The sequence below is a fragment of the Mchenga conophoros genome, linkage group LG10, assembly GCF_057382185.1.
Source record: "Mchenga conophoros isolate Kocher_MC1m ecotype Shallow Benthic linkage group LG10, M_conophoros_male_GT1.1, whole genome shotgun sequence".
Lineage (NCBI taxonomy): Eukaryota > Metazoa > Chordata > Actinopteri > Cichliformes > Cichlidae > Mchenga > Mchenga conophoros.
This window is the reverse complement of record NC_140535.1, coordinates 36313526-36328086: the sequence shown is the minus strand read 5'-3', so window position 1 is coordinate 36328086 and position 14561 is coordinate 36313526. Positions and strand designations below refer to the sequence as shown.

Below are 14561 nucleotides of genomic sequence, written 5' to 3'. Positions count from 1 at the left end.
ATGGCTTATTTCACCTACATGGAGAGCTCCTCCTGATGTCTGTTCACAGCAAAATCTTTTGTTTCATTGTTTTTGTTCATTAACAACTTGAAAACTGTCAGTGTGACAACAGTAAAGAGAGCCTATAACACAATAACTTCAGCAAGTTAGAATGAATAAACGACTCATATAAATGTGCTGTGTCTCATTATGAGTGATAATCAGCACCACCTTCCCCACTTGCATGTTTCATATTCGTGTGTTTGTCTAAAAGGAGGATTTTACTCTACAAGCTCATGTCCAGCTATTCTGTGATCAGCTGCTGACACAGTGACGTCAGACCTGGTTTCCTGCTGATTCACAGATGTGGGAACAGCTGGCAGAGCTGCTTCATGATGACATCAACGAGTCACACAAACAGGAACAAAGATGCAACACTTTCAGACCCTCGGGAGAAAATAAGTGAAGAATTTTATTTTCGATAATTCATCGATCAGTGATTTGAAGGAGGAAAAAAACTCTGTCACGTGACTTTGTGTTTCCCTGCTAACAACATGGCTGCGGAGGATCTGCCGTCTGAGTTTGACGTGGTCATTCTGGGCACAGGTACTCCAACACCTGGTTTTAGGCTGTCTTCTATCCCGGACCATGTCGTGGCCGGGGCTCGGTCCGAAACATCCCGGGATCCCGGTGTAAACCGGACAAAACAGGGGTATGAGTAGGGATTAGCTTGCAGCTAACGGCCAATGCATTTTCAATAGCAGCGGCTAGCCGTTAACCCTCGGCCAGCGGTTAGCCCCTGGATACATACATAGACTCAGCGCCCATAAGAGATATTTTTAATAAATGTCTGATCACTCATTGATCACTTTAATAGGCAGGACAGCGGCTGTTGGGCTGACGCTAACGTTAGGTGCTTTAGCTTTTATCAGGGTTAGCTCGCAGTGCCGCTAACAGAGGCTAGCACTCCTAACATCCATCTGTTTCTTATGGATAGGAAGCTAACGGCTAGGCTACGTGATGCTAACTGTTTGTGTGCCAGGATGAATCAGCTGTCTGTGATCGAGTTATGGTATCGGAACAGAACCACTGAACCACTTTGAGTCCTAATGATCGACAGTCAATATTTAGGGTTTACTTTCATAATTATCAGTAGTAAAGTGATCACATGTTATCAATAACCTGATCGATACAGGATCAGTGCCTTCTTCTCTCCTTATCTCCTGTCCTTCATTTGTCTCTCGTTTGGTTCCCTCATCTACTTGTTTCCTTTTTCTTTTCAAGTTCCTTGTTTCCTTTCTTCCGTTTCCTGACCTTGTTTCCTTGTCTCCTGCTCTTGTTTCTGTCCTGTCCTTGTTGTTTCTAATTGTTCCCTCTCCTCCATTCCCTGTTTTCTTTCCTTGGTTCTTGTCCTAGGGCTGCTCGATTATGGCAAAAATGATAATCACGATTATTTTCACTGAAATTGAGATCTCGATTATTTGACGATATTTATTTAACCCTTTAAGTCCTACCATAGAACCAATTCCGCCAGAGCTTATATTATTTTTTTTACATGTTGTAGTGCCATTGGGAGCATTTCAAGTTGTTATACATCAATACAACTGTTATAGCCCATATTTTAATAATATGTATGCATTAAGTCCATAGTAACTACATTAATTGCAAAAAAGTGCAATAAACTAGAAAAAAAATTGAAAATCATTTTTGTTTTTGTTTTTTTACATATATTTCTACTTGGAGAAATTTAAGAGGTTTATCCCTCAAAGCTTTAAATGCAAAAAATAGTTTACAACAACAGGGGATTAATTTTGAGTGTCTTCATAGTTTTATTTTGGAGATACAGCAATTTTTATATACTGCAGGAAAAACTAAAAAACAATCCTATGATTCAAATTTGCAAAGAAAACAGCAGGTGCATCAAAATAAACTATTTCCAGCAGTGCAATTCGAGTTCTAAGCATCCCAGCAACTATTCAGAAAAGTCAAACATGACTTATAAAAACACCAGTATAGGTTTTTAAGGCCTACAAGTAAAAAACTACATTTTCCGCGAAGATGACGTCACTTCCGGTTTCTGGCAGGAAATGGCGGACATTCGGTCTGTTTCACTGTGGGAAGTGTTACGAACAGCTGATCGGATCGGCAAAGCGTGTTTCTGGAATATTATGTTTTTGTTGCTGCAAGCGCTTTTTATGCAATTTTTGCAAAGCTATATGTGGAAGGAAACCGTGACCGAGGACAAGCTGATGGCATCAGATGTAAGTACTACAACTCTGGTTTCATATGCAAAACAAATTATTGCGCTAGCTTACACGGTTCAGGTTCTACAGGGATTTAAAAATAGTTACACAAAACGGAGCGTGCTGCTCTGACCGGCTTTAAAAGGTTAACAATAACAATGTGTTGAATAATGACTTTAAAAAATATAAAATAGTGTGCAAATACTAATAACAGTGCAAATGTTTGCAATACAAGAAAAATGAAAAATGTAAACATCTATGTTTAGTGAACTTTGCAGTGTTGCTCTGTGGTGCAGCTACGACACTGTAGCAAAGTTTACACACTGTCTACTTGATCCACGTCTGACTGAACCCATAATGTTTCCACACCACTGAAGTTTTTTTTAACCCCTCTTTTCAACCAACGGCAGTCACTCTCCTCTCCAAATAACTTCTGCTTAGCTTTCCGAGCTTCCCTCGGGTCCTCTTAATTGTTGTGACACGTGTTCGAAACGAGAGGTGCGCTTGATTTGCCACATGGAGCAGCGCAAGAGTAAAGCACGAGGGAGGGGCTAATAATCGGCTCAGTCACTTTTAATGATCGTTGAAAGCCCAGATCGTAATCGTGATTAAAATTCGATTAATTGAGCAGCCCTATCTTGTCCCCTTGTCTCCTCTTTTTGTTTTCTCTGCTATCTTGACTCGTTGTCTCCTTGTTTCCTCTCTCCTTGTGTCCTCCTCTCATGTAACTTCTTGTCTCTTTTCCTTGTTTTTCTTCCTAATTGTGCCTCCTAGACGTCTTTTTGTCTCCTCTCCTTCTGCTCTGTCCTTATTGTTTCTCCTTGTTCATTCCCTCCTCTGGTATCTCTCCTTGTTTTGTCTCCTAGACTTTTCTCCTTGTTTCCTTTCCTGTTATTATTGATGATAGATTTTGTGTGCAGGTTGTGCTGAGGCCTGGTTTCTGTCTCCTTGTTTCTTTTCCTAGCTTTCTCTCCTTATGTCCCCTCATTCCTGTTGCCTGCTGCTGCTTATTGATTATTGATTGTGTGATCAGGTCTTGCTGAGTCGGTGGTGGCAGCCGCGTGTTCCAGAGTTGGACAGAGAGTTCTTCACGTCGACAGGTCATTACTTATTCATCAAGAACACTTACTGATTAATAATCAATGTTATCAATTACAGAATGTTTTCAAAGGTGAGGTAAAATCAATAAGTATCTGCTGAATTGATGTATTTGTTTATTGATAACTGAGGGCGTTGCTATAGAAACGCTTTCACATTACAGAAATAAAATATTTTATCAGAGATAGATCAGTCAGTTAGATCAATTGATTGATGTCAGAGTGTCAGAATAAGAGCATAGAGCAATGCTTTTATTGTGGAAGTGACAGCTTCCTGTGTGTCTTTAGGCGGAGCTACTATGCAGCCAATTGGGCAAGCTTCACCTTCAACGCTCTGCTCACCTGGATACAGGAGCATCAAGTAAGAGTTACTGATTGTCAGGTTGTTGATTTGGTGGGCAGGGCCAGATGCCCAACAGGAAGTCATCAGTGAGTTTCCTGTGTGTTTGTAGGCAGGGTCTCTGTCAGAGGAGGTCCAGGATCGGTCAAGCTTGGTGGAAGAAGGGGAGGAGCTGATCTACCTGTCAGGCTCAGACTCCGCCTCCATCAGTAACCTGCAGGTGTTCTGCTACATCAGGTAAACTCCTGCATACCTGTAAGGTCACATCAGCTAGAGATCAGTTTATTGATTAAGGTATCAATACGTCTCAGTGAAGAAGCCGAGGAGGAGGAGGAGCCTCCAAACACCACAGAAGAAGAAGAGGCTGGAGCAGCAGGTGAAGACGCTGCTAAAGAGCCATCAGAGACCGAATCAGCAGGTCTGTCTTATATTGATCCTGTATCGACTCTCTGAGCTTCGATTAGCAGGTTTTAAACCAATCAGCTCTTTCAGGTTCAAAAGAAGAAGAAACAGGTGAGGCCGCTGAGGGAGACGAGCAGGTGAGGAAGAGCAGCCCTCCCCTGACATTCACATCAATTCCTGATTGGCCGAACAATAATAACTGCATACTTCCTCCAATCACAGGCTGCTCAGGAACAGGGGGAGGAGCCAGAAGCGGATCAGCCGCAGCCCTCTGCTCCTCCCAGCCAATCAGAGCCAACCAGGAAGAAAATCAGCTACACCCAGCTGGAAAAGGAAGGACGCCGGTTCAACATCGACCTGGTTTCTAAGGTAACATGACATCAGCACAACAAAGGACAGTCCTCTCGGCCAATCGTGCCCCTCGGTGTATCCCACTGCTTTTTGATTGGTTGTTTGACCCGAGCTCCGGTTGCTTCATCTTCATCTCCCTCCAGCTCATGTACTCTCGCGGCTCATTGGTCGACCTGCTCATCAAATCAAACGTCAGTCGCTATGCAGAGTTCAAGAATGTGACCAGGATACTGACCTATCGCCACGGCAGCGTGGAGCAGGTACGAGCTGCTCTGTCTCTGTGTGTCGGTCATGTCTGCATGAGAACAACAGAAACAACAGTCGCACTCAGAAGAGTGAAATCAACACAACAAACACAGGTGTCATCACATCAGCACCTGCTCTGACAGGTCGAAACTCTTCACAAGCTGACAGGTCACAGCCTCGTACTGTTGTGTGAACTACTTCCTCTATGTTCGTGTAGGAAACAAAGTCAATGTTGAGGTGAAGTAGGTCTTAAATGGTTTTGGCATCGACCTGTGAGAGTGGCCGCTGTGTCGCCTCCACGTTTGGCTCGGTGATGGTGCCAGTGACCGGGCTTCTCTTTGCTGAGCTCAGAGGTCTGTCGTCTGTCAGAGACGGGTTTGTTCAGAGGTCTGTGAGGGTGGTCTCGGGCCTGGGCAGCTAAGTTTGGTTGACCTGCGCAGGCTGTTTTATAAGAGTCAAACCATTAAACTGCACGCTGATGACAGCAGCTAACCTAGCAGGTTCTGTCGGGACTGAATTAGATAAATAATAAACACCTGTCTGTGTTTACCTGTCTGTGTTTACCTGTCTGCGCTCACCTGTCTGCGCTCACCTGTCTGTGCTCACCTGTCTGTGTTTACCTGTCTGCGTTTACCTGTCTGTTTTTAGGGCTGCCACAAATGATTATTTTGAGAGTCGACTAGTCACTGATTATTTTTGCAATTAGTCGAGTAATCAGATCATCATCCATTGGACATAAAACTTACAGCTTATTGCACCAGCAGCATCTGCTCTTATAGAACTATCATTAGCTTACAGCTTTAAGTGTTTAAGGTCTGTGCTAACTAAAAATAAAGACAAGATGATAGTTTATTAAAGATTGTCTCGGTTAGGGATGGGTATCGAAAACCGGTTCTTTGTTGTCCCACACGGCGCCTAAGCAGCTCAAACGCTCAAAAGTTTGGTTACACTTTACGAGAACGGATGACAACAGGGCAACTTGCAATACTTGCAAAGTAGATATTTCATTTAAGGGAGGAAACACTACGAATATGCAAAAGCATTTGCTCACAAAACACACAATGACCTTAAATGAATGTCGTGTTTTTAATTCCGGACTCGTGAATCTCAACCCAGCAGCAGCGGTAACGTTTGCACGTCCTCTCCCGTTAATGCGGCAGGTAAATAATCAACTAACAGAGCATATTATGTTAGCGCGATCTGCCTTATTACAAACCTGCCATTACTGTGCATTTAGTGACCATGATGAGAGAGACAGAGTCTGGCTCAGATGCTGGCAGTTCTCGCTGCAGTCTGCCGGCAGCGTCTCCTTTCAGGCAGGATAGACGAATGTCACCGAGCAGTGACTCAGTTTGTGGTCAAAGGCTTGCACCCGTTTGCCACAGCAGGTGATTTTCAGTAAGTGAATGTGTTTAATTGTAGGCAGGGACATTACTGGATATTCTTGTGTAATTGCTACAGAATAATTTATGTTATACTTTGTTATTGCTACAGAAGAATATTTATTTTATTATTTTACATTTACAATCTTTTTCCTGGGGACCCTGTGACACCCCATTGAAGAGCCGTAGGCTGGATCTCTTAAGATCTCACTGCTGGGTTTGTAAGGCCATGTTACTCCTAAATTTCTATCTTGTTCAAAGAGAAGATATAAAACAAAGTTCTAAGCTAATCGACCTTAGTGTTCTCCTTTTTTAAAAAGAATCGATAAAGAATCGAAAATGGAATCGGAATCGTGAAAATATTATCAATACCCATCCCTAGTCTCAGTGGAGTTTAATAAACTCATCCGTCTGCTCCTTGCTATCTAAAATATAACAGGACACCGGAGTAAATTCTCCAGCATCTCACACTTCTGATAATCAGCTGTCTGCTTGACGTTTATTCTGCTGTGTAGAAACTTTAATCTCAGCCAAACCGATTTACTCAGGAACAAATAAAATACTGAAAAAAGCCAAACAACAACATTTTAAGTTATCTAAGTGACTCATATATCATGTTTAACCTGAGCAGCGAGAGACGGCGGTGGGTTTGAAAACGATTTGCCGGGAGTCCGGTGTTCTCACGGCTCTAGCGAGCCTAGCTCCCGGCTAGCTATCGAGCTGGTGGGTAACAGACGTCTCCGAAAACGTCGGAGCGCTTTTGAAAATATGCAGTGTCTTGATAAACTGAGCAGATATTTGAGGTTTACACAGCTACATTCTGGCCTGAAAATATGTTAAACGTTTATTTTGTGACCCAGAAAGAATAATAAGAGTAATATTAAAACTAACTAGCTGCCGCCATTGTTGGAAACTGAGCTGGGCTGCGCTATGAATTCTGGGATAGGTTGGGCCATGAAGGATACACCCGACCCATCCTTCAAATTTGTTGGCCGCATTTGTTGGAGTCTTCAAATTTGGACCGTCTTCGTCGTGTCGCTCTTACGTAATCGGCCTACAAATGCGGGCACAGGAGGATGCGAATTTGGACACAGCTATGATAACGGACACTGCTGCTTCTTCTTCTTCGGGGTTTAACGGCAGCTGGCATCCTTGTACATGCAGTGCTGCCATCTTCTGTTTCAGTCCGTTATTACACTCTTAAATCCTGCTACTTATTCCTGCGTCTTTTGTGATCTTACAAAGCTTCAAACGACGCGTCGACTATTAAATCAGTTGTCGACGATTTTGATGGTCGACATAATCGTGACTAGTCAACGTAATCGTGGCAGCCCTACTGTGTTTACCTATCTGTGCTCACCTGTCCGTCAGGTGCCCTGTAGCAGAGCAGACGTGTTTGCAAGCCGTCAGCTGTCTGTGGTTGAAAAGAGGAAGTTGATGCGCTTCCTGACTTCCTGTGTGGAGGAGACGGAGGAGCACCAAGGTGAGATGCCTCACCTGTCCACCTGCTGACATCATAAGGTCACTCTCACCAACATCAGATGATTGTGGGTAATGATGCACTTCCTCCCCATCCTCTAGCTTACAACGGTCGGCCATTTTTGGAGTTCCTTCGCGAGCAGCAGCTGGGCGACAACCTGCAGCACTTCCTGCTTCACTCCATTGCCATGGTGACAGAAGACACACTCACCGAGGTGGGGCTCGCCTCCACGCGCCACTTCCTGCGCTGCCTGGGTCGCTATGGCAACACTCCCTTTCTGTTTCCTGTGTACGGACTTGGAGAGATTCCCCAGTGTTTCTGCAGGTAAGAACCAGTATTACAGTACTACTGTCAGTGAGTACTACTGTGCTTAGCTAGCAGGCTACTCTGCACCCTGAGTCGCCCAAAGCTCACCTGTTGCGAGAACTGTTCGAGTTCTGATGTATTGAGTGTGACGTGGACGTGATGAAGCCACCAGAGTGACAAACGCGATGAGTAGCAGGGTACAGGTAACCAGGTACGTCGGTCAGATCCGAGGCGAGGATCTGAGTCTCGGCTGTGTTCTTTATTCTTCTGCAGGAGCAGCTCTGCATGATTCATGGGTCATAATAATCTTTCTTTGTCTGATGCTGGGCCTCTGTGCAGCTGCTTTAGCCCACTTCATTCTAATTGGACAGCTTCTGGAAGCCTGCAGAGGGGCAGCAGCCTGTACTTGGTGGTTCATGAGCTGATTTTATTTGTGTGATTATTTTAGTTTCATTAGCAGTTTTTTTTTCCAGATGGAAACAGATGCTGAGCGGGCTCAGAAAAAGGTCAAAGGTCATGTGACAGATGGTAAATGGCCTGTATTTATATAGTGCTTTACTAGTCCCTAAGGACCCCAAAGCGCTTTACACATCCAGTCATCCACCCATTCACACACTGGTGATGGCAGCTACATTGTAGCCACAGCCACCCTGGGGCGCACTGACAGAGGCGAGGCTGCTGGACACTGGCGCCACCGGGCCCTCTGACCACCACCAGTAGGCAACGGGTGAAGTGGACACAACGACCGAGACTGTCCAAGCCGGGGCTCGAACCGGCAACCTTCCGATTACAAGACGAACTCCCAACTCTTGAGCCACGATCGCCCCACAGATGCTGTTATCACACCTACACACACACTCACACACACAGATTCCTGATTAAAGGAAAACAGAGCACTGTGTGTGTGATTTGGCTCGCCATCAAATAAATGAGAACACACACACGCTGTGATTAACACATGATGACACATTGATGTTACGTGTGTGTGTTAGCTCTGCGTGAGAAGGTCGACACAATCTCTCTCACACACACTCACTTACAGCTGAGTGGAGTGTGTGTGTTTAATGAGAGCCCTTTGCTCTGATTTATGGAGCAGCTGTAATTTCATTATGTTATTAATCTATGGCGGTGCTGGAGGGGGAGGGGCCAGTAATACAGACAGACAATTGGCTGAGACACCACGGTAACCACACCATCAGACATCCTGCTCCATCCATCCATCCATTCGCTTCTGCTTATCCTTCCGCTACTACTGCACATTCACCCAATGTGTATATATATATATATATATATATACACATTGGGTGAATGTGTATATATATATATATATATATATATACACCCAGCACGCCCCTGCGGGCGGTTTATCCTTCCAGCTCGGGTCCTCTACCAGAGGCCTGGGAGCTTGAGGGTCCTGCGCAGTATCTTAGCTGGACAGAGATCTCCGATGTTATTCCCGGGATATGCTGGAGCCACTCGCCTAGCTTGGGAGTCACCGCACCTAAGATAAGATAAGATAAGATAGAACTTTATTAATCCCTCGGGTGGGTTCCTCTGGGAAATTCGACTTCCAAAAAAAGCACAGCAACGACCGAAGTTACAGTTACAGAACTGTTATATATATATATATATAAAAAAAAAAAAACACCCAGCACGCCCCTGCGGGCGGTTTATCCTTCAAGCTCGGGTCCTCTACCAGAGGCCTGGGAGCTTGAGGGTCCTGCGCAGTATCTTAGCTGTTCCCAGGACTGCGCTCTTCTGGACAGAGATTTCCGATGTTATTCCCGGGATCTGCTGGAGCCACTCGCCTAGCTTGGGAGTCACCGCACCTAGTGCTCCGATTACCACGGGGACCACCGTTACCTTCACCCTCCACATCCTCTCGAGCTCTTCTCTGAGCCCTTGGTATTTCTCCAGCTTCTCGTGTTCCTTCTTCCTGATATTGCTGTCATTCGGAACCGCTACATCGATCACTACGGCCGCCTTCTTCTGTTTGTCTACCACCACTATGTCCGGTTGGTTAGCCACCACCATTTTGTCCGTCTGTATCTGGAAGTCCCACAGGATCTTAGCTCGGTCATTCTCCACCACCCTTGGGGGCATCTCCCATTTTGACCTCGGGACTTCCAGGTTATACTCGGCACAGATGTTCCTGTACACTATGCCGGCCACTTGGTTATGGCGTTCCATGTATGCCTTGCCTGCTAGCATCTTGCACCCTGCTGTTATGTGCTGGATTGTCTCTGGGGCATCTTTACACAGCCTGCACCTGGGGTCTTGCCTGGTGTGATAGACCCCAGCCTCTATGGATCTTGTACTCAGAGCTTGTTCTTGTGCTGCCATGATTAGTGCCTCTGTGCTGTCTTTCAGTCCAGCTTTGTCCAGCCACTGGTAGGATTTCTGGATATCAGCCACCTCCTCTATCTGCCGGTGGTACATACCGTGCAGGGGCCTGTCCTTCCATGATGGTTCCTCGTCTCCCTCCTCTTTCTTGGGTTTCTGCTGCCTGAGGTATTCACTGAGCACTCGGTCAGTTGGGGCCATCTTCCCAATGTATTCTTGGATGTTCGTTGTCTCATCCTGGACTGTGGTGCTGACACTCACCAGTCCCTGGCCCCCTTCCTTCCGCTTAGCGTACAGCCTCAGGGTGCTGGACTTGGGGTGAAACCCTCCATGCATGGTAAGGAGCTTTCTTGTCTTTATGTCAGTGGCTTCTATCTCCTCCTTTGGCCAGCCTATTATCCCAGCAGGGTACCTGATCACGGGCAGGGCGTACGTGTTGATGGCCCGGATCTTGTTCTTACCATTCAGCTGACTCCTTAGGACTTGCCTGACCCTCTGCAGGTACTTGGTGGTTGCAGCTTTTCTAGCGGCCTCTTCATGGTTCCCATTCGCCTGCGGGATCCCCAGGTACTTGTAACTGTCCTCTATGTCTGCAATGTTGCCTTCTGGTAGTTCAATCCCCTCAGTTCTGACTACCTTCCCTCTCTTTGTTACCATCCGACTACACTTCTCCAGTCCGAACGACATTCCAATGTCATTGCTGTATAGCCTGGTAGTGTGGATCAGTGAATCGATGTCTAGTTCACTCTTGGCATACAGCTTGATGTCATCCATGTACAGGAGGTGGCTGACAACTGCTCCGTTCCGTAGTCGGTATCCGTAGCCAGTCTTGTTAATGATCTCACTGAGGGGGTTCAGGCCTATGCAGAACAGCAGTGGGGACAGAGCATCTCCTTGGTAGATCCCGCACTTGATGGTGACTTGTGCTATGGGCTTGGAGTTGGCCTCTAGTGTTGTACGCCACATCCCCATTGAGTTCCTGATGAAGGCTCTTAGGGTCCCATTGATCTTGTACAATTCTAGGCATTCCAGTATCCAGCTGTGGGGCATTGAGTCATAGGCCTTCTTGTAATCAATCCAGGCAGTGCACAGGTTGGTCAGTCTGGTCTTGCAGTCTCGGCTGACTGTTCTGTCTACCAGTAGCTGGTGTTTTGCGCCTCTGGTTTTCTTGCCAATTCCTTTCTGTGTCGCGCTCATGTATTGACCCATGTGCCTGTTCATCTTAGCCGATATGATGCCTGACAGGAGCTTCCATGTAGTACTGAGGCAGGTTATTGGTCGGTAGTTGGAGGGGACCGGTCCCTTCTTGGGGTCCTTGGGGATCAGAACCGTCCGACCTTCGGTTAGCCATTCCGGGTGTCTCTCGTTAACTAGCAGCTGGTTCATTTGTGCTGCCAGACGCTCGTGGAGTGCAGTCAGCTTCTTCTATATATACATATATATATATATATATATGTATATGTATATATACATATATATATATATATATATATATATGTATATATATATGTATATATATATTAGGGCTGCCACAAACGATTATTTTGATAGTCAACTAGTCACTGATTATTTTTGCGATTAGTCGACTAATCAGATCATCATCCATTGGAGGTAAAACGTACAGCTTATTGCACCAGCAGCATCTGCTCTTATATAACTATCATTAGCTTACAGCTTTAACTGTTTAAGGTCTGTGCTAACTAAAAATAAAGACAAGATGATAGTTTATTAAATTTTAATGAAATTTGCAGAGTGTTTCGGTGAAGTTTAATAAACTCCTTGCTATCTAAAATATAACAGGACACCGGAGTAAATTCTCGAGCATCTCACACTTCTGATTATCAGCTGTCTGCTTGACGTTTATTCAGCTGTGTAAAAACTATAACTTTAATCTCAGACAAACCGATTTACTCAGGAACAAATAAAATACTAAAAAAAGCCAAACAATTACATTTTTAAGTTATCTAAGTGACTCATATATCATGTTTAACCTGAGTAGCGATAGACGGCGGTGGGTTTGAAAAAGATTTGCCGGGAGTCCGGTGTTCTCACGGCTCTAGTTAGCCTAGCTCCCGGCTCGCTATCGAGCTAGTGGGTAACAGACGTCTCCGAAAACGTCGGAGCGCTTTTGAAAATATGCGGTGTCTTGATAAACTGAGCAGATATTTGAGGTTTACACAGCTACATTCTCGCCTGAAAATATGTTAAACGTTTATTTTGTGACCCAGAAAGAATAATAAGAGCAATATTAAAACTAACTAGCTGCCACCATTGTTGGAAACTGCGCTGGGCTGCGCTATGAATTCTGGGACGCTGCTTCTTCTTCTTCGGGGTTTAACGGCAGCTGGCATCCTTGTACATGCAGTGCTGCCATCTTCTGTTTCAGTCCGTTATTACACTCTTAAATCCTGCTACTTATTCCTGCGTTTTTCAGGATCTTACAAAGCTTCAAACGACGCGTCGACTATTAAATCAGTCGTCGACGATTTTGATAGTCGACGTAATCGTGACTAGTCGACTAATCGTGACAGCCCTAATATATATGTTCTTCCTCTTCCTCTACACCCCCCCCCCCCCCCAATTTTTTTGCACATGTCGAGGAGCGTGTCAGGCTACATTTCACTGTGTGTTATACTTGTATACAGTGGGGCAAAAAAGTATTTAGTCAGCCACCGATTGTGCAAGTTCCCCCACTTAAAATGATGACAGAGGTCAGTAATTTGCACCAGAGGTACACTTCAACTGTGAGAGACAGAATGTGAAATAAAAATCCATGAATCCACATGGTAGGATTTGTAAAGAATTTATTCGTAAATCAGGGTGGAAAATAAGTATTTGGTCAATAACAAAAATACAACTCAATACTTTGTAACATAACCTTTGTTGGCAATAACAGAGGTCAAACGTTTACTATAGGTCTTTACCAGGTTTGCACACACAGTAGCTGCTATTTTGGCCCATTCCTCCATGCAGATCTTCTCGAGAGCAGTGATGTTTTGGGGCTGTCGCCGAGCAACACGGACTTTCAACTCCCGCCACAGATTTTCTATGGGGTTGAGGTCTGGAGACTGGCTAGGCCACTCCAGGACTTTCAAATGCTTCTTACGGAGTCACTCCTTTGTTGCCCGGGCGGTGTGTTTTGGATCATTGTCATGTTGGAAGACCCAGCCTCGTTTCATCTTCAAAGTTCTCACTGATGGAAGGAGGTTTTGGCTCAAAATCTCACGATACATGGCCCCATTCATTCTGTCCTTAACACGGATCAGTCGTCCTGTCCCCTTGGCAGAAAAACAGCCCCATAGCATGATGTTTCCACCCCCATGCTTCACAGTAGGTATGGTGTTCTTGGGATGCAACTCAGTATTCTTCTTCCTCCAAACACGACGAGTTGAGTTTATGGTGGCTGACTAAATACTTTTTTGCCCCACTGTAACTATGCATGTGACAAATAAAGAACCTTGAACCTTGAACCTTTTCAGGGTCGCGGGGGGCGCTGGAGCCTATCCCAGCTGTCATAGGGCGAGAGGCGGGGTACACCCTGGACAGGTCGCCAGTCTGTCGCAGGGCCAACACACAGGGACAAACAACCATTCACGCTCACATTCACACCTAGTGGCAATTTGGATTATCCAATTAACCTATCCCAGCAAGCTGCATGTCTTTGGATGGTGGGAGGAAGCCGGAGTACCCGGAGAGAACCCACGCAGACACGGGGAGAACATGCAAACTCCACACAGAAAGGCCTGATGGTGGAATTGAACTCAGGACATCCTGCTCCTTAATCCTTAATACTGCCTTAATAAAACTTTTATTTTGAAAGTCTCGCTGGAGGTCAGGAAGTGCGTGTGGTGTCCACATACTTGTGCACAGACAGGTCACATGTTCTCCTGCGTGCTGATTGGCTGCTTTGTTGTTGTGTGTTTCAGGATGAGTGCTGTGTTTGGAGGGATCTACTGCCTGAGACACTCGGTCAGCTGCCTGATCGTGGACAAGGACTCCAACAGGTACACCTGCCGTATCTGCAGTATTGTAGTACTGTCGGTGCTCTGTATAATTCTGTAGTACTGGTACTGCTCTATGTAGTACCTCAGCCAGCACGTACTTGGCTCGACTTGGTTTTAAGTGTTTTGCCTAAGATAGCTGATAGTACTGGTACTGGGTACTTTATTAGTACCTACTCAGCTGGGGGTCCGAGTGAGGTGAGTCAAGCTGACAGTGTGATGTCATCAGACTGTGAGTGATGTCACTGGATGGGTCACAAGAGCAACTCCATCACTAGAATCGTAAAGAGTAAAGCGCAGTAGAGTAGACTGTGACTGACAGCTTCCTGTCGGGCTGGCGTTTGGCCTTCGCTTCCTCCCCTCTGTTCTCTGCTCTGTTTAAAGTCTCGCT

The 14561-nt window shown here is 45.5% G+C and overlaps 1 protein-coding gene across 2 annotated transcripts in view; it reads left to right on the top strand.

Annotated features, from left to right (window-relative positions):
* The first annotated feature begins 336 nt into the window (after positions 1-336).
* The window catches only part of chm (CHM Rab escort protein), a 22296-nt gene continuing 8071 nt past the window's right edge, over positions 337-14561 (top strand). For both annotated transcript variants that reach the window (XM_085290034.1, XM_085290033.1), the window contains exons 1-11: positions 337-585; positions 3256-3322; positions 3608-3680; positions 3772-3896; positions 3971-4077; positions 4152-4198; positions 4284-4430; positions 4556-4672; positions 7412-7523; positions 7622-7844; positions 14096-14173. In XM_085290034.1, the coding sequence (XP_085146160.1) occupies positions 534-585; positions 3256-3322; positions 3608-3680; positions 3772-3896; positions 3971-4077; positions 4152-4198; positions 4284-4430; positions 4556-4672; positions 7412-7523; positions 7622-7844; positions 14096-14173 (1148 nt within the window). In that variant the 5' untranslated portion in view covers positions 337-533. The remainder of the gene's footprint in view (positions 586-3255; positions 3323-3607; positions 3681-3771; positions 3897-3970; positions 4078-4151; positions 4199-4283; positions 4431-4555; positions 4673-7411; positions 7524-7621; positions 7845-14095; positions 14174-14561) is intronic.